We start from the raw sequence: 18,369 nt of genomic DNA, 5'->3' as shown, positions 1-18,369 counted from the left end.
CTAATTAGTTTAAAGAATAAAAAATTAGTTGGAACATATCATAAAAAAGGATGATGCATTTTGTTTATATTTTAATTTACTTATTTTGGTAAAGTATTAGTAATTGAATGAGAGATCAATAGTTTAATAACTGCTTGGTTGTGTACATTGACAAAGATAATGTAGCTAATAACATTGATAATGAAGCTATTATACAACAATTTCAAAATATGAAAACTCGTAAAAGAAAATTTTAAAACTTTATATATTTCTGTGTTTTTTTTTTTTTTTTTTTTGTGATGTTGATATATTTAAGTTTCATTTTTATTAAATTTTGTTTGATTAAGTTTTTTATCGACTCCTAAAAAAAATTTCTTAAGCCACCGTTGTCCACTATGCGGCATAATTTTCATGTAAGGTCAGAAATTCATGTTGAGGACATTTTTCTGGCACTCAAGGCTCATGATTGAGTGAAATTTCATGTGTATGTGCTCTTAATGACATGATTCTATTAGTGATAATATGGGCTTTGAGCCAAACTCCCAGAGCTTAATACATCACCACTTCATTTGATGAAATAAAAATCCCAAGTTCCACTTCATTCTTTACTAATTTCAACTTCCCATGTGTCATTTCTTCCTAATAAAGTAATCAAAATTTATACCAGAAAGATGATAAGAGTTCAGTTGATTCACTTAAATCAATGTAGCTGCTGTTGTGTTGTTGTTCAAGTCATTGTTGTGCTGTCAATTAATGACTTGCACGTTCATTTCTTCCTCAAATTGGATTAATTTATCTTTTCAATGAGGCATAATTCTCTCGAAGAACTACTCAAAATTCATCTCTAATTTTTAAGAATTCACTAGTTCTTATCAAAAGAAATCATGGACATAATATAGTATAATTGGTGAAATATGAAATACTCGTAGTGGAACAAAAGATATTTATTCATCTTCACGATTGTGTAGATTTTTATTCCACTTGTTTAAATTACACATCTTTTCTTGTATATCGAGTTCACTCGTAAACTATAAATTGAAACGTCAAGCTATAAAATTAGTTATTACATCATTAGAAGACAGTAAAAAAAACATTATTGCTCGGAGTAGTTGTTAATACAAGTAGCGAGAACTCTGTTATAATCATTTATGTGCATTCATATAGGTAATGATAGGGTGAAATTCTTCTTTGAAACCCCAGCTGCCTCCTTTGGCCTAGAGTTAAGTAGGGGTACTTGTATTGTCTCACACGAGTTCGTCTCCACTAATTTGCCTCGAGTTCTTGATTTTGATGTAAGGAACAACTAAAGCATTTGAGATTTGTGAAAATTTTGAAGAGGCATGGAAGAGATTCACATCAACAATAGAATATCATGATTGAGTAGAATATCATGTGAACTTAAACCTCATGATTGAGTAGAATATCATGTGAATGTGCTCTTAATGACATGATTAAATTAGTGATAATATTGGCTTTAAGCCCAACTCCCAAAGATCAATGCTCACCACACACAAGTGATGAGATGTAGAGTTTGGTTCATTTGACAACCGTCTCTCATGTAACCATGTAGAGATTTTTCATTAATATCAAAATCATCAAGAATTTGACTTATTGACATCTTTTGTTTTTTGGTTGGATGACTTGTTGACCATTAATATTTATCTAAAACCATAAATTCATGTTGAGTACATTTGTTTGGAATCTAAGGCTTATAATGGAGTAAAATATCATGTGTATGTGCTCTTAATGACATGATTAAATTAGTAATAATATAGGCTTTAAGCAAAATCTCTAGGGATCAATACTCATCACACACAAGTAATGAGATGTTTCATTAGGTTCATTTGACAACTGTCTTTCAAGTAACTGCATAGAAATTATTCATCAATGTCAGAATCATCTAGAATTTGACTCTTCTTTTTTTGGGGACTTGTTGACCATTCATCCATTATGCAATATTTTCCTCTGTCAAGGGCAAGTATACTTGTTAATCAGGGTGGTCACATGGCCACCCTAACTTGATTTTTTTTTTTTTTTATTCCTTAAAAAAATAAATTTTAAATTAATATGTGTTGTTGTTGACCATCCTAGAAAAAATTCTTCATCACTCTAAAAAAAACTTGAACACCCTAAATGAAAATTTGAGCCCATTAAAAATAAATTTTTATCTCTCCAATTAGAATCAATAACAATTTACCATTTAGGACTTGTTATAAAAGTATTATGAAAATGTTGTGGATATAGCACTTCTCAAAAATTGCCCAAACAAATGCAAATTAGTCCAAAAGCCCAAATCAAATGTATAGTTGTGATTTTCTCAATTGTGTTTTTCAAAAGGCATATTTTGAAATCATTATATGTTTTTTTTCTAAAATTCACACATTTTCAAATAGTTAGTCTATTAGTGTTTGCTTTAGTCTTTATTTGAATTTGTTGAATTTATTTGATACATTTTCTACAGGCGCATATGCACCAGAGTAATACATGAATACTTTGTAAAACATAATTAATGTAACGGTTGAATACCTAAGTTGAATATATTGAATGAACTTATAGTTTACTCTTTATTCTTTTGCTAGCACCACGAACAAATTTATTATAATGAAATCACTTGTATTGCAAGATTCATTTTCTAAGAAAATTCGTATTGACTTAAATAATCTTCTTTCTTATCCTAAGCTATGGGAACATGTTTCATTTTTTCATCTTAATGATTGAGAAGAAATAAGAAGAGCATATTTACAAAGAGGTTCTTGTCAACCTCTTGGCCATAATTTCTCTTAAAAAAGAAATTAGTGGAGCACGGTGTCTGTTTAATCCTAATTAATTTAAAGAATACAAAAATTAGTTGAACATATCATAAAAAAGGATGATGCATTTTGTTTATATTGTTACTTATTTTGGTCAGATGTTAGTAATTGAATGGGAGATCAATAATTTAATGATTGCTTGGTTGTGTATATTGACAAAGATGATGTAGCTAATAGCATTGATAATGAAGCTATCATATAATGATTTCAAAATATGAAAACTCATAGAAGAAAATTTTAAAACTTTATATATTTGCTTCTTCTTTTTTGTGATATAGATATATGCAAGTTTTATTTTTATTATATTTTGTTAAATTTAATTTTTTTAATGACAATTCTGAAAAAAAAAAATAAATAAATAAAAAATAAATCGCCACTCTCTACGGTGAGGCAAAATTTTCATGTAAGGCTAGAAATTCATGTTGAGGACATTTGTTTAGCACTTAAAGACTCATGATTGAGTAAAATCTCATGTGTATGTGCTCTTAATGACATGATTCCATTAGTAGTCCAGCAAGTAGGCTGCCCTTAAGTAACTTTTTCTATTTGCGTAAACCTGGTTCACTGAGACAACCCATCTCATTTAAGGATTCACCAGAATGGGAGGATACAGATGTTGATGTGAGGGTGGAGGAAGGAGGTGACTGTGACACTATTAATATTGTGATCACCCCAGCCTCCTCATCTCTCTCGAAGCTCAATGGTGGGTCCTTGCCATCTCGACCACTACCAAAGGGTGTAGTTGTAGCAAGGAAAATTGCAAGGGCTTCAGTTGTTTGGAAAGACTTGACTGTCACAATAAAGGGTGAAAGGAAGTACTTTGACGAAGTTGTGAAGAGTTCGAATGGTTTGCATTGCCTGGAACTATGACAGTAATCATGGGTCCTGCTAGATCAGGGAAAAGTCCACTTTACTAAGGGCTATTGCAGGTTTTTAAGCATGGTATCTATTGTCCTTTCAATTGAAGCATTTGAATTATGTATTTTTCTTGGTCCTGTGGATGTTTGAAGCTTAAATGTTGTTCTCTCTTTGATCTAGGAAGATCCGAAGATTGCACCACTCAACCAAAATGTACAGTGAAGTGTTTGTTGATGGGGCAAAATCACACATGCCTTACGGGTCTTATGTAAGTTCCAAGTAATTTCACTTCCTTTTAATTCTTCATTCTTCAGTTGTGGTTTAAGTATTTCCTTAATTATGATCTTGCTATTGGTTCTCCATTTACCCTACTCATCTGCATTTTGCTTAAGGGGTCCTTTTTTGTTATTTTCCCTCCAGAATTCTAATGCAAGGCATATTGATCTAATATTTAATTATATAAGATGAAAATAAGCCCTGTTTTTGGAGTATTATGTCAATGTTGGATTTTAGAGTAACTGACTCCAACTCAGATGAAGCAAGCTGCACAAATACTTGAAAATGATTGTATAATTTGGAGACTACAATTTATAGTAACTTACAAATGTGAGATAATATGGTGTTGTGACTTGTGAGTGAGACTGAGATTTTCATGTGCTTTGAAAACAGGTTTGTTGATATTTTTCTTTGGTTGGCAATTGTTTATATTAATGAATCTTTTTTTCCCTAATTTTAGTAGATGCCCAATATCAATTTCAGCAATAGTCATTTACATCATTACTCAACTTTCAAATGATAAGAAACCTCGTAGAAGTTCATCATATATCCTTATTTTTTAGCACGCCGTTGTTTATTTGAATTTATTTTAAACTAATTTATATGATTTGGAACTTGCTGAAATTTTCAGGTTGAGCTAGATGAGCCAAAGTTGTTGAATCATTTCAGTTATATAGATAAATAGTTGAGGCTCAATGCAACGAGATGTGCTCTTATGAACATCTCCTTTTTCTAAGTGTTGATAGTTATACCATGTAAATGTAGATATTTCATTTACCACTTGAGTTGTAGAAGGGACAATAAGAAACTCCTACAAGTTAGAAGTTGCCCTGTTGAAAACTTAAGGATGAATGATCCAGATGTGAAGACCCATTGCAAGCTGCTTTTGATTGTCTCATTTTCAATTATTGCCATGATGGTATTCAAATATAGATTTGAAGGAAATACATTGAAGTGGATTTCCGTTGTAAATGAATTTTTTTCCTTCTTGTGATGAGCAAGTAGCAAAGTAAGTAGTAGTCAAGATACTTATAATAGATTTCTTTGTAGTCTGGCTTCTTCCTTTAGATACTTTACAACAAGAGACCTATTTGTTGTACATGAGTACATGAAAGTGGGTTATAAATTTTGGGGTCAAATGTCCATAATATCTAGATCGATTATGATTGTCCTCTCCATTGATAATGATTATGATGGAACAATAAAAATTGTTTTTAGTTATATGATAAATTCATATTTTGCAAGTCCAAGTTGTAACTAATAGCAAATTATTAGTTGTCTATGATGACAGATTTTTAGTCATCATCTTGTCAATTGGGTTATCAATGGCTTTTTCATTACCTCGTGTATTTATTAAAAATGTTACTAAAATTAAAATGTAGAAGGTTTAAGAAAAATAATAATTGGAAAAAATCTTTTATGATCTTAAATCCAATTCTAAATCCAAATCCAAATTTAGGTATCCAAACAATGAAATTTCAAATAATGAATTTCAAATCTCGAGTTTTATAAAAAGACCCAAACAAGGCATTTTAAAATCAATGGATTTCAAATCAAAGCATTTTAAATCCATTAATTTAAAATCCAAATTCAAATCCAAATGTTGCCACCCAAACACAACCTTAACCTTTTTTGCGAGAATTTCAAACTAAGACTTAAAAATATAAGTGTGTGTGTGTACTAGATAGTTTTTTTTTATAGATAACTTATCATCTTTTAAATTACAATAAGTATACAACAAAATACAACAACTTAATGACAAAGGAAAAATTTATAAGTTCCACTGAGACTTTTAGGGGGGGAGGGGGGGGGGGGGGGAAGCAAGTAGAGTGGTTATATAAAATTTTTATTGTCATTTTGGTCTTGCAAATAAAGGTTTCAGGGTCTTTTTTTTTTTTTTTTGGTTTCAATGGCATCACGGTCATTTTTTAGGTTATAAGGGTATTTCTATCATTTTTTAGGTTTCAAGGATATTTCGGTCATTTTTTAGATTTTAGGGTCATTTCAGTCATTTTTAGGTTCTAATGGTATTTTGATCATTTTTAGGTTCTAAGGTTATTTCAATAATTTTATAGGATTTCGAGGGTATTTTGGTCATTTTTTAGGTTTTAAGTGCATTACAGTCATTTTGTTAGGTCCTAAGGTTATTTCAGTCACTTTTTAGGTTACAAGTTCATTTTCATCATTTTTTAGGTTTCACAGTCATTTTGGTCATTTTTAGGGTCTAAGGGTATTTTGGTCATTTTTTAGGGTTTTAAGGTCATTTTTAAGGTTCTAGATGTATTTCGGTCAATTTTTAGATTTCAAGTGTATTACAGTCATTTTTTAGGTTTTAAGAGTATTTTAGTCACTTTTTAGATTATAAAGTCATTTTAGCCATTTTTTTTAGGTTTCAGGGTCATTTAAGTCATTTTTTAGGTTCTAAGGGTATTTTGGTCATTTTTTAGGTTTAAAGAGTATTTTGGTCATTTTTTTGGTTTTAGGGTCATTTCGATCATTATTTAGGTTCTAAGTGTATTTCGGTCATTTTTAGGTTTTAAGGGTATCCTAGTATTTTTTTGAGAGTTTTGGGGATATTTTGGTCACATGTGATGTTGATATTGTTCAATGTGACAATGGAACTATCAAAAGTGCAAAAAATAAAATAAAATAATGGTGCCACAGATTGTGACAAAAGGTATGGTTAGATGTCATGTTGGTACTGCCGAATGTGACGATGAAATTTTCAAATGTGAGAAAAAAATGAGAATACCACCAAATGTGACAAAAGTATGGTTAGATATGGTATTGATACTGCCTAATGTGATGATGGAACTATCAAATGTGAGAAAAAAAATAATGATACCACCAAATGTGACAAAAGTACTGTCATAAGCGATGTTAATACTGCTCAATGTGACAATAGAATTGTCAAATGTGCAAAAAAAAAATAGGGTACTACTAAATTCGATAAAAATACAGTTAAATATGATGTTGGTATTGTTTAATGTGACAATGGAACTATCAAATGTGAGGGGAAAAAAAAAAAAAAAAGGTAACCACCAAATGTGACAAAACAACAATCACATGTAATGTTAGAACTGCATAATGTGAAGATGAAACTGACAAATATGAGAAAAAAATAGGGTATAACCGAATGTAACAAAAGTACTGTCAAATGTGACAAAAGAACAGTTATATTTGATGTTTGAACTACACAATATGAGGATGAAACTGTCAAATATGAGAAAAAAAAAATAAAGGAACCACCAAATGTGACAAAAGTACAGTCACTTGTGATATTGGTACTGCATAATGTGAGGATGGAACTGTCAAATCTGAAAAAAAAATAATAATAATAATAAAGGAATCACCAAATGTTGCAAGAGTATTATCACATGTGATGTTGAAACTACACAATATGAGGATGGAACTGTCAAATGTGAGAAAAAAAATAAGGGAACCATCAAATGTGACAAAAGAATTGTCACATGTGATATTGGAACTGCATAATGTGAGGATGGAACTGTCAAATGTGATTGGTAACCTAGTATAATAAAGGAATCCTTCAAATGTGAAAAAATAAAAAATAAAGGAATCACCAAATGTGACAAGAGTATTGTCACATGTGATGTTGAAACTGCATAATATGAGGATGGAATCGTCAAATGTGAGAAAAAAAATAAGGGAACCATTAAATGTGACAAAAGAATTGTTACATGTGATATTGGAACTGCACAATGTGAGGATGAAACTGTCAAATGTGATGTTTTGGTAACCTAGTATAATAAAGGAAACCTTCAAATGTGAAAAAAAAAAAAAAGGAATCACTAAATGTGGCAAGAGTATTGTCACATGTGATGTTGAAACTGCACAATATGAGAATGAAACCGTCAAATGTGAGAAAAAAATAAGGGAACCATCAAATGTGACAAAAAAATTGTCACATGTGATATTGAAACTGCACAATATGAGGATGGAACCGTCAAATATGATGTTTTGGTAACCTAGTATAATAGGTTGTCAACTAGTGAGTATCGTAGCCAAAAAAAAGAGTACCATAGAATTACTTTTTTTTTTTTTTTTGGTAAACTGGAAATTCAATTAAACAAAACTAAGAAACAAAGGCACCAACAGGGCCTACTCTATTCGTGTACAGACCATTGTTATTCGCCTCAATGAGGGGAATCAAGTCCACAGGCGGACTAGACAAGGAAACAAAATCAATAGATTGCATGAGGCCTAGCCAGCTTGTCAGCGCACATGTTGGCTTCTCGAAAGATATGTCTAATACGGCATTGTGGAATGCGAGCGACTAACTGTTTACAATCATCAAACAAAGGGGAGAGAATGGTGTTGGCATAAACAGGGTTGCTAAGTGCAGTAACTAATGCACTAGCATCCAGCTCAACAATGACAGAGTGATAGTTCATAAGATGGCAGAAATGGAGACCGTCCTGAAGCTCCCAAATCTCAGCTATGAAGCTGTTGGTATGTCCAATATGTCTCGAAAACCCCCCAAGCCATCTCCCTTGGTCATCCCTTATCAGACCTCCACACCCCACTGCATTCAAATGATCAGAAGCCGACCCATCTGTGTTTAACTTAACCCAACCTGAATCTGGCTTTTCCCAACTGATCTGTCTAACCACTCTAGTTTGGTTCCTACTAGGCCAATTGATGCACAAAGCATACTCCGTGGCTTGCATGATGATACTCTTTGCCAATTGTGGGTTTGCTCCTTTACCCTTGAAAACCATTTGGTTACGTTGCTGCCATATAAGCCAGATAGCAAAGGGAAACAATACATTCCATGGAGGGTGGTTCGAAGAAGACAGCCACTTTGACTTGGCATTGATGCTTAGCCAATCTTTGATTCCTTGAGAAAAAAAAGTGGAATTGTTGCTGTGAACACCAAGTTGGCACCATGTTGCTTTCACCACATTGCAATCTCGGAGAGCATGAATAATGGATTTGTTTACTGCATTGCACATTGGGCAGGGAACATTTAACTGCATACCTCTAGAGGTACCGTAGAATTACTCAAACCATAGAGGGGAGAAAGGAAATAAAGGAAACAATCAAGGTAGTGGCTAGTGAAACATACATAAATATAGTTAGAAGATGAGCTAGATTTGTAATTAAACCAACTTATTTCAAACGTGGCACAAAGTTATTTATATATCCGTAGAATTTGAACTTATGGCATCCTTTCTATAAGAGTACTATTCTCTAGCAATTATTCAAGACATCAATAATTGTTAAAAACAAATTTTAATTTTTCTCAGTGTTATCTTTTTTTTTTATCAATAATATAAATTTTGGATTTTTTTAAAATAAATCAATTTTAGCTTATTTTGTAATATATTTAACATAATAGTTTTTTTAAAAAGAAAACTATGGAATGGTTACACAGCCCTCCCTTGAGGTTTGAGGAAATGACACTCAACTCCAAACCTGAATGGAAAAAACACCCCCTTCCCTTAAAATTTGAAATTTTTTTAACTTTCTAGTATAAGAATCTCATTACAAAAGTTTAACTATGGTTGATAAATAAATTGATAAATTTAGAATAAAAATAAAAAATTTATCAAGTACCAAAATAATTGCGATAGCAAATATCTCCATAAGCCGTTGAAAAAAGAAAAATATAATAAACAAAAATTTTTAAAATATTCTCTCTTCTTTCCATGTGTGTGTTAAAATACTTAATATTAAAAAAAAAAAAAAAACAGTGGGTTAATATCACATTGAAAAATGAGTGTGAATTAAAGAGGTTTAAAATCTGTATTGTGTATTCAAGAGTTAGGCCCTTTTAGATTTACACCACTATCAATTTCTTTAATAGCTTCTCTTCGTGGGTGTTTAAAAATACAATTCAATTAAAAATTTAATACAATTAAATCTTTTGATTGAAACTCTCTCAAAAAATCTTTTGATAAACTTTAAATATTTTAATACAAAATTAATACACCAAAAAATTCATATTTAAAAATTTAATACTTTACCAGAAAAATAAAATAAAATAAAAAGTTAAAAACACCATCACCACCGCGAAAAAAATAAAATAAAACACTCTCATATAGGTCGTTACCAAACTACTCAAAAAGCTTACGTTTCTGTAATCTGCAACATATCTCTCAATCTCTGTGTTCTGAATCTTTCATCAATGGCTCGCGTAAGTCTCTCTCTCTTTCTCTTACAATTGCACACAACGAAATGTTTATTCAACTATCAAATTCCGAATCCACAAAGTAATACAACTAGGACTATTGTTAATCTCTGTTTGTTTGGTTGCTGAGAAAATTTTATGAAAGTTGATTTTTATGGTTGTTCAGTATGATAGATCCGAAGAAATTAAGCAAATTCTAAATGCCCCTTTTTTGTGTTATTAGTTTTGGATCTAAAGTTTCGTACAATTTGTAATTTTTTGGTTTAGATCTGTGCAATGTGTGAATTTATTTACTTTTTAGTAATCAGAGGATTCACATAATGGAAAAAGAGTGTGTAGTTGATGTTGTTGTTGAATATTTGTTTATAAGGTGTTTGTTGTTAATACTGAACCAAGACTTCACTTTGGAGCTCAATGTAATGTTAATGTAGGATCTAGTGGTGCTGGTCTGGAGCGCTTGGGATTGGTTTTGGGATTGATGGGTGCATTATTTGGATGCAAAAAGGGTGTGATCTGTGTGGCTTAGTGGTAGTAATTACATGGTGATGGTGGGGGGTGGGGGATCATAATCAGATTGGCTGTGTTATGCTTATTTGACTATGAAATTTTAGCCAGTTTTGGGGTTTTGCTCAATGTAGGATGTCGTGGCAGCTATTAGGAGAGTTTAGGATTGGTTTTGGAAATGCTGGGTGGTTGGTTGAGCTCTAAAATCTGTGATCTGTGTGATTAGTGGTAGTAATTACATGGTGGGGATCAGATTGACTGTGTTAAGCTTATTTAACTATGAAACGTTATCCAGTTTGGGGTTTTGAACTTTTGATCAATGTAGGACTTTGTGGCAGTTGGTAGGAGACTTTGGAATTGGTTTTGGATATGATGGGGGTTGTTTTAACTCCAAATTGTGTTATCTATGTTGAATAGTTGTAGTATTTAAATGATGGGAATCACATTGGCTGTGTTAGGCATATTCGACAATGTTTGTGACGTAAACTCAATTAAAGAGTTAAGCTTACAGGGCTATGAAATTTTAGCCATTTTGGGCTTTGATTAATGTAGGATTTTCTGGACTTCTTATTAGATTTTAGGTTTGGTTTTGCAAATGATGGGCTGTTAATTTAAGTCTCATTGTGTGATCTATGTTAATTAGTAGTACTAATTATATGGTGGTCCCAATGTGTGATCCATGTTCAATAGCAGTAGATCACATTGGCTGTGCTAGGTGTATTTGACTATGTTACCTAAAACTCAACCAAGAGATCAATTTATGTGGCCATGAAATGCTAGCCATTTTAGGATTTGATTAATGTAGGATCTTGTGAGACTTGTTAAGAGGATTTGGGATTCGTTTTGGAAGTGATGGGTGGTTGATTTAGGTCCAAACTGTGCGATCTATGCTGATTAGTAGTAGAGCATTGGAATGGCTAGAATCACATTGGCTGCCTTAGGTGCAGTAATGCACAAAAGAATTGCATGCAGCAATATGCGAATACCCAGCTGGGTACAGTTATAGAACCTCTAGAATTTGAGGGAATTATGGAGGGTGACTTGGTTGTGTGAGATTATATGGCGTAAGCAATAGCATTAGGGTGCCTACATGGCCAGTTGTGCATAGCCTTACAAGAAATTGACATAAATCAATAGAATGATAATGTTGGAAACAGAGCCAATGATACAGTAGTGTTAGTCACAATTTTGTTCATGAAAGTGAACTGTTAATGAGTTCTAGCTCAAAGAGAACTCCCTCCTCCCAGAAGAATGGATGGAGGGTGAGGCTGTGGGTTCAAAAGCCATTAGATCTGTAACTTATTAATGGAAAAAAGTTGTAAAGGTTCATCAGAGTGATCTTAAAGTATTGGTCATGCAGACTTGAGTCTTGGTCTTTCTAGTAACATGCAATAGTTTTTTTTTTTTTTTTTTTTTAGTTGAAAAATTTAGATATTTCTATGGTTTGAACCTGTTCCCCCCCCCCCCCCCCCCCCCATATTGACCTAGCAAAAAAAATATATTGACCTAGCAAAAAAAAAAAAAAGATATGTTCTGCATTTTTTAATTGTTACGTTTTAAAAGTGTCTTTTTTAGTGTAAAGGGATTTGTTATTGTATTAATCCAGTTATTTTTGTTTTAAATAGGAATCATGCCCTACGGTGAAGAACATTCTTCTTCTAGACTCTGAAGGCAAGCGTGTGGCAGTCAAGTATTACTCAGATGATTGGCCAACAAATAGTGCAAAGTTAGCTTTTGAAAAATCTGTTTTTACCAAGACTCTGAAGTCCAATGCTCGGGTAGAAGGTATGCTGTGATATCTCAACTTTAAATAGTACAGTTGTTCTTGTCCAAATATTATCAGCCAATTAATTATATATATTGGTATGCAAACTTTCTCATCTATTTTTTGCCTTCTCAGCTAGTTGTTTGCTATTCTATTGCATTAAAAACTATTTTCTTCTGCTAAATTAGAACGCAGTTTTAATATTTAAACCAAATCAGAAAGCTTCCCCACGATGCCTGCCATTCTGAGCTTTTCTTTCTTTGACTAAAACATTTTACTTATAATAAAAAAAATAAAAAAAATCAGAAAGCTCCTCTCATGTATTTCAGAAAAAATGGTGTGTTAAGTCAGTGGATAACTAGAACCTGTGTGCATGGCTTGCAATTCTATGCATGTAAATTCATGCACTCCATGCTATATTGATCGAGAAAAATGCCCATACATGCCCTGAACTTTGAAGTAGTGGCCAAGAACCCCTGAACTTTTTTATTGGCCAATTTACTCCATAAACTTTAAAGACCTGTCAAATGAGTATCTCCAGTTAGTATACAGTCAAAACTAACAGAATAGTCACGTGAGATGTACATGGGCTTTAAATACAAACTCAAACCCCTTAATTTAAAACTCAATGGATTAATGGAAAGAACAAAGAAAAGAAGCAAGGTCTGACTGGATAGAGGATGGCTTCTCTAATATCTCTTCAGGGCTCAAGAAACTCCATTATCGCTTCCCACTTGAGACCTCAAATAGCACCACAACTTTCAGATCAGCTATCTCAACCCCACATCATCTGAACCTTTATGCACCTACGCACTACCCAATGCCCACGACTCAAAGGCCTATTGCCGTCACGGTAGTGGTGTCTCTCACCGCCAATGCACCAACACTCAGTACAAATCCCACCCTGAACCTTCTTCACATTCACAGAGTAACAGGAAGAGGAACCACTCCAATGTGCAAAAGATGAACAGTAATTAGCTTAAGAATGAAAATGAGAGTGACCCATTATGCGGTGACCCACCAAATGTTGATTTGATGGGTTTGTGTGAGGAGGGCAAGGTTGAACAAGTTGAAGAGTGGTTTCGCTTGTGTGTTGAGTGGTTTTGTTCAGTGTGGCTGGAGGAGTTGTTTTTCCGCTTGGGCTGACAATTGGCCTAGGCGAAATTGTGGACAATTTTCCCAGTTTTTTTTTTTTTTTTTTTTTTTTTTTTTGGTAATGTTTAGTTGCTGGTAGTTTGATGTGGTTAAGGACTTCTCTGTTTTTTTTTTTTTTGTTTTGTTGTAGTAGTCCATGTGTAGTCCAGTGTGTTGTAGTTAGTGTCCGGTTACTCTGGTTTAAGTGTGCTGTCGCAAGTGTGAACTCTGATATATCTTGTATGGTTTGTTTCATCAATAAAATTTCCACTGTTATGCAAAAAAAAAAAAGTTGTGGAGTATATGGGTCAAGGTGTTTGTGCTGATTATGGTGTTTTTTGTGTGTTGTTGGTTTCATGTGGGGATTCGAAGCCCCTTCAAGTTGGTAAGAGTGTCAATGGGTTCTTGAAATGTTCTCTGTCTTTGCATCAATCCACCAGATTTCAAATTAAGGGGTTTGGATTTGTTTTTTAAAGCTCATGTGTGTCTCACATGACTATTCCGTTAGTTTTTTTAACAGTAGACTAACGGGGGTACTGATTTGGCAGGTATGTAAAGTTTATAGAGTAAATTGGCTAATGAAAAAGTTCAGGGGGTGTCTTGGCCTTTACTTCAAAGTTCAGGGGGTGTATGAACATTTTTCTCATATTGATCCCTCTAACAAGTTCAGTTCTTGACTGATGTGATCTATACTTTTTCAAACAAAACCTGTCACTTTTTAAGCTCAAGATTTTGTTTTTTAAGGGGTTTGAATTTGTTTTTTAAAGCTCATGTGTTTTCTGTGTGTTGTTGGATTCATGTGGGGATTCGAAGCCCCTTCAAGTTGGTAAGAGTGTCAATGGGTTCTTGAAATGTTCTCTTTCTTTGCGTCAATCCGCCAGGTTTCAAAACCTGTGTCACTTTTTAAGCTCAAGATTTTGTTTTCTAAGGGGTTTGAATTTGTTTTTTAAAACCCATGTGTGTCTCACATGACTATTCCGTTAGTTTTTTTAACAGTAGACTAACAGAGGTACTGATTTGGCAGGTATGTAAAGTTTATGGAGTAAATTGGCTAATAAAAAAGTTCAGGGGGTGTCTTGGCCTTTACTTCAAAGTTCAGGGGATGTATGAGCATTTTTCTCAAATTGATCCCTCTAACAAGTTCAGTTCTTGACTGATGTGATCTATACTTTTTCAAACAAAACCTGTGTCACTTTTTAAGCTCAAGATTTTGTATTGGTGCCTTGAATTTCAATATAGACTGTAGAATTTGAAACGCTAGCATCATACAATTAGTCAAGTTTGTGTGCTCTACAGACTACAGAGGACATAGCCATATGGTCAATCATGTATTATTTTTCTGAAATTGGGAAAATGGGTAATATCATTAATCTTTATACATAGATTTTCTCTTGAAACATTTGCAAGATGTCAGTCAATCACTTTCTTGTTAAATTACCTTGGCTAAATTACTGATCTGCAGTTTTCTATCCTTGAACATCTCCAATTTCCAAGGGCATTGGAGTGTATTGCTTGCACTACATTCTGTATAGTTGTGTAATAACAACAGCTAGCCCTAATGTATTTTTTTTTTAGGTAAAAGTTAGCCTTAGTGTATTTCTTGCATTATTTTCTCTATGCTATTTGTGTGCTAACAACAGTTAGCCAAAACCATTAACCACCACTTTAAAAGTATAATACAGGTTTTGGTAGTTCTAATTATTCCTGGCTTTGAGATCAACTATATAAGCATCTTCTTACTGGTGTCAAAAGGATTGGTAAAGCAATGATTACATATCTGCATATTTTAGCCCCATGGCTTGAAGCCACAAATGCATATTCTTGTGAACGTTCAGCTAAAAGAGACAAGCATGGGCTTTCATATATTCTACTTGATGAGGAAAATTTTTAGCTGGGACTAGACAAAAACACAAAATATTAGTATTGCCATAGGTGATAGTAGGACCCTCTATAAAGGTTGATGATGCCTGGTAAATATGGTACACAGCCTGAGACTTGAATTATTGATATATTGCTGTATTACTGTCTGCAGCTGAGATAGCTATGTTTGAGAACAACATTGTTATCTACAAGTTTGTCCAGGACCTGCACTTTTTTGTGACTGGAGGTGATGATGAAAACGAACTCATCTTAGCTACAGTTCTTCAGGGATTCTTTGATGCAGTTGCCCTTCTCTTGAGGTATTGTTTGTCATAATTAACCTCTGTTTCTTGATTTTGATAAAGAGATTTATTAGTTTGTGCTTCTGTTTTATGCGTTCTCTATTTCACTTGCTGTAGGAACACTGTTGATAAAAGGGAGGCACTCGAAAACTTGGATCTCATTCTTTTATGCCTTGATGAGATTGTTGATGGAGGGTATGTAACGTGCTTCTTAAATTCACATACCCTGCATATTTGCACTTTATCAAATATTTCCATGTTCCTTTTTCCACACTTCCAATAATGTATGTGGGATCAGTTTGATAGATCATAATGGATAAGAACATAAAGGAAAAGAATTTTGTTGTACCATAGAGAACTATAATCTTCCAATAATGAATCTCCATACTGTCAGTGGAATCCACTTCACACACCACCATGCTTCCTTCTCTATTGGAGGAGTTTTTTTTTTTTTTTTCCTTTTTCCCATGAAGCATCAATAAGTGTCGTCTAGTTTACTGCATTACTTCTATGGTCAAGGAATGTATTATTTATTAAGAACATATATCTATTTTGCAGGATGATACTTGAAACGGACTCAAGTGTCATTGCAGGGAAAGTGGCGACCCACAGCATGGATGCTGACGCACCGTTGTCTGAGCAAGTAATGCAACTTTCTCTATTCGCATATCTTAATCTCAACTTATCCACTTATATAAAATATAAGATAGTGTAATGGATGTTATCATCCGCAAATTTCACATTTTATATGAGATATGCATGCATCACTAACCCACTAACACTAACTCCCAACACTTTTGGACTCTATTTGTCATTTGTTTGAACTATCGTTAACTAACCCGCCTTTAATGACTCCCTCCTTTTGCTCTCCCATTTGAGCTTCCCTTTCATCAATAAAATTGAATTACTCATTAAAAAAAGTAATTAATTACAGCTCTCTTCTTTGGTTTTGTATTTAATCCTTTATCTTTCTTGACTAAAATTGCAGACTATAACTCAGGCATGGGCTACAGCACGTGAACATTTGACAAGAACCCTTCTCAAATGAGTTATGCGTGCACACAGAGAATATGAGATGGCATTCTTTTGGTTGATTAAAATCCTTTTTCATGTGTGGGTAGCGTAGTTATTCATTTCTCTTCATTTAGCACATGGGATGATGAAACATAATGCCATTTGGCTTCTTCTTTATGGTCTCTCTCTCTCTCTCTCTCTCTCTCTCTCTCAATAATCAGTAACGTATGGAAAATGTTGTTATTTGCCTGTGGGCTCTTGCACTTGCATTTCTTGGCCTAATGATGATGATTTAGTTGTTGAATTGCCCTCCGGGGTCCCTCATCTGTTTTTTCCCCTGTTATTTTCTGAGAACCTGTCGATACTTGAAATAACGTACACTGTGCAATCCGTAGCTATCTAATCATGATAATTGATCTTATCCTATTCCTAAACACTAATCATGATTTTGACTTGCTATTTAATTTATTTATTAATAAAAAACTTAGTCCGCTAGGACCTGTTTTGAATGAATCATCAATACAGATTGGAAAAATATCCCAGTCTAATAAATAATGATTTAGTTGACGAATAACCCAACCTGCCGGTTGCCCCCATGGGTCTCCGCCAGCAGAGCCGGATTTTATCTAGCTTGTCGCCTGCACCCATCTTGTGTGTGTGTATATATATAATTTATATCACATTACCATCTTTCATATCCGTATCTCAATACTCTCCATGTTAGGCTTTTCCCTTCTCTCTCATCTTTTTTACCCTCGTTGGTGTCAGTGCCACCTCAATGAATGGCAAAATGTCTCCATTATGTCTTGATCTGACTTACTCTAATGTTCATCTTGCACAATTGTCTCAACCTTGAAGAGAAGATGAGGTGGTGACAAGATGTTTACAATCCAATTCGATCCCACCTGTTGCCATCCATAAGATAGTTAAGAAAATCAAATCTCAAAGATAATAAATATGCCAATTAACACATGTTCAAACCTTGTGGATTTGAAGAATGAAACAAAGGGTATTGACCGCACTTGTTACAAGACATTTTTTTAAACCATGTTGGGTTCGAAATTCTAAAATCGAAGGGTGTTGCCCCCACTTCTATTTGAAATTCCTATTACAAGAAAGAGTTCATTTCTTGGCAAGAGAAATACTAATATTAAATAAATAAAAAGGAAAAGAGCAAGAAAAAGAGGATACAAGAAGTTTAATAGTATGAAAAGACACTCATTTTACCTTCATTGTTTTACACGATATTCATAATTGATACGTTAATATACACATTTAAAAATTTGAAAATGAAATGTCCACTAAAAACAAATGTAAAATAATAGATAAAAAAGTAGCTTTGAGAGAATCCCTAATAATATTCTTCCTCCCACATCATCCCATGGTAGCATACTAGCATTATCCGTAGTTCATAGCCCCACTTCCCTTAAAACGTTTTTTAAACCATGTTGGTGTGAAATCTAAATCAAGGGATTTGCCCCACTTCTTTTTAACTTTAAAATTACAATATTAAGAATGCCCCACTTCCTTAAAGACATTTTTTTAAACCATGTTGGTGGGAATTCTTTTTCTTTTTTTTTAATTCCAATATTGAAGAAGAGTCCATTTATGCCCAAAAGAAGAAAGAATGACGAGTACCCAATGAAAACAAAAACATGATCAGAATTCAGAAGTAAATATAATTCAAAATTGAAATATAAAGGAAGTGAGCAAGAA

General features: G+C 33.4%; 1 protein-coding gene and 1 long non-coding RNA gene across 4 annotated transcripts in view; both read left to right on the top strand.

Annotated features, from left to right (window-relative positions):
- Positions 1 to 16,957, top strand: part of LOC126725061 (coatomer subunit zeta-2-like) — an 83,249-nt gene extending 66,292 nt beyond the window's left edge. Inside the window, exons 1-6 of one of the 2 annotated variants that reach the window (XM_050429561.1) lie at positions 9,919 to 10,080; positions 12,204 to 12,363; positions 15,510 to 15,657; positions 15,757 to 15,834; positions 16,198 to 16,282; positions 16,628 to 16,957. In XM_050429561.1, coding sequence (XP_050285518.1) covers positions 10,072 to 10,080; positions 12,204 to 12,363; positions 15,510 to 15,657; positions 15,757 to 15,834; positions 16,198 to 16,282; positions 16,628 to 16,687 — 540 coding nt within the window. In that variant the 5' untranslated portion in view covers positions 9,919 to 10,071 and the 3' untranslated portion in view covers positions 16,688 to 16,957. Of the gene's footprint in view, positions 1 to 9,918; positions 10,081 to 12,203; positions 12,364 to 15,509; positions 15,658 to 15,756; positions 15,835 to 16,197; positions 16,283 to 16,627 lie in introns of those variants that run through there. The other variant, XM_050429562.1, reaches the window with a different exon arrangement.
- On the top strand, positions 3,162 to 4,958 carry LOC126725064 (uncharacterized). Of its 2 annotated transcripts, none has more exons than XR_007655310.1 (3): positions 3,162 to 3,731; positions 3,828 to 3,926; positions 4,555 to 4,958. It is a non-coding gene; the product is annotated as an uncharacterized LOC126725064 (long non-coding RNA). The 2 variants fall into 2 exon arrangements; XR_007655309.1 differs by having other exon boundaries at positions 3,168 to 3,731; positions 3,828 to 3,915.
- Positions 16,958 to 18,369: the final 1,412 nt, after the last annotated feature.

Source organism: Quercus robur, chromosome 5 (assembly GCF_932294415.1).
Source record: "Quercus robur chromosome 5, dhQueRobu3.1, whole genome shotgun sequence".
Lineage (NCBI taxonomy): Eukaryota > Viridiplantae > Streptophyta > Magnoliopsida > Fagales > Fagaceae > Quercus > Quercus robur.
Note: the sequence above shows the minus strand (reverse complement) of the source record. Positions and strands in the feature narration are given on the sequence as shown.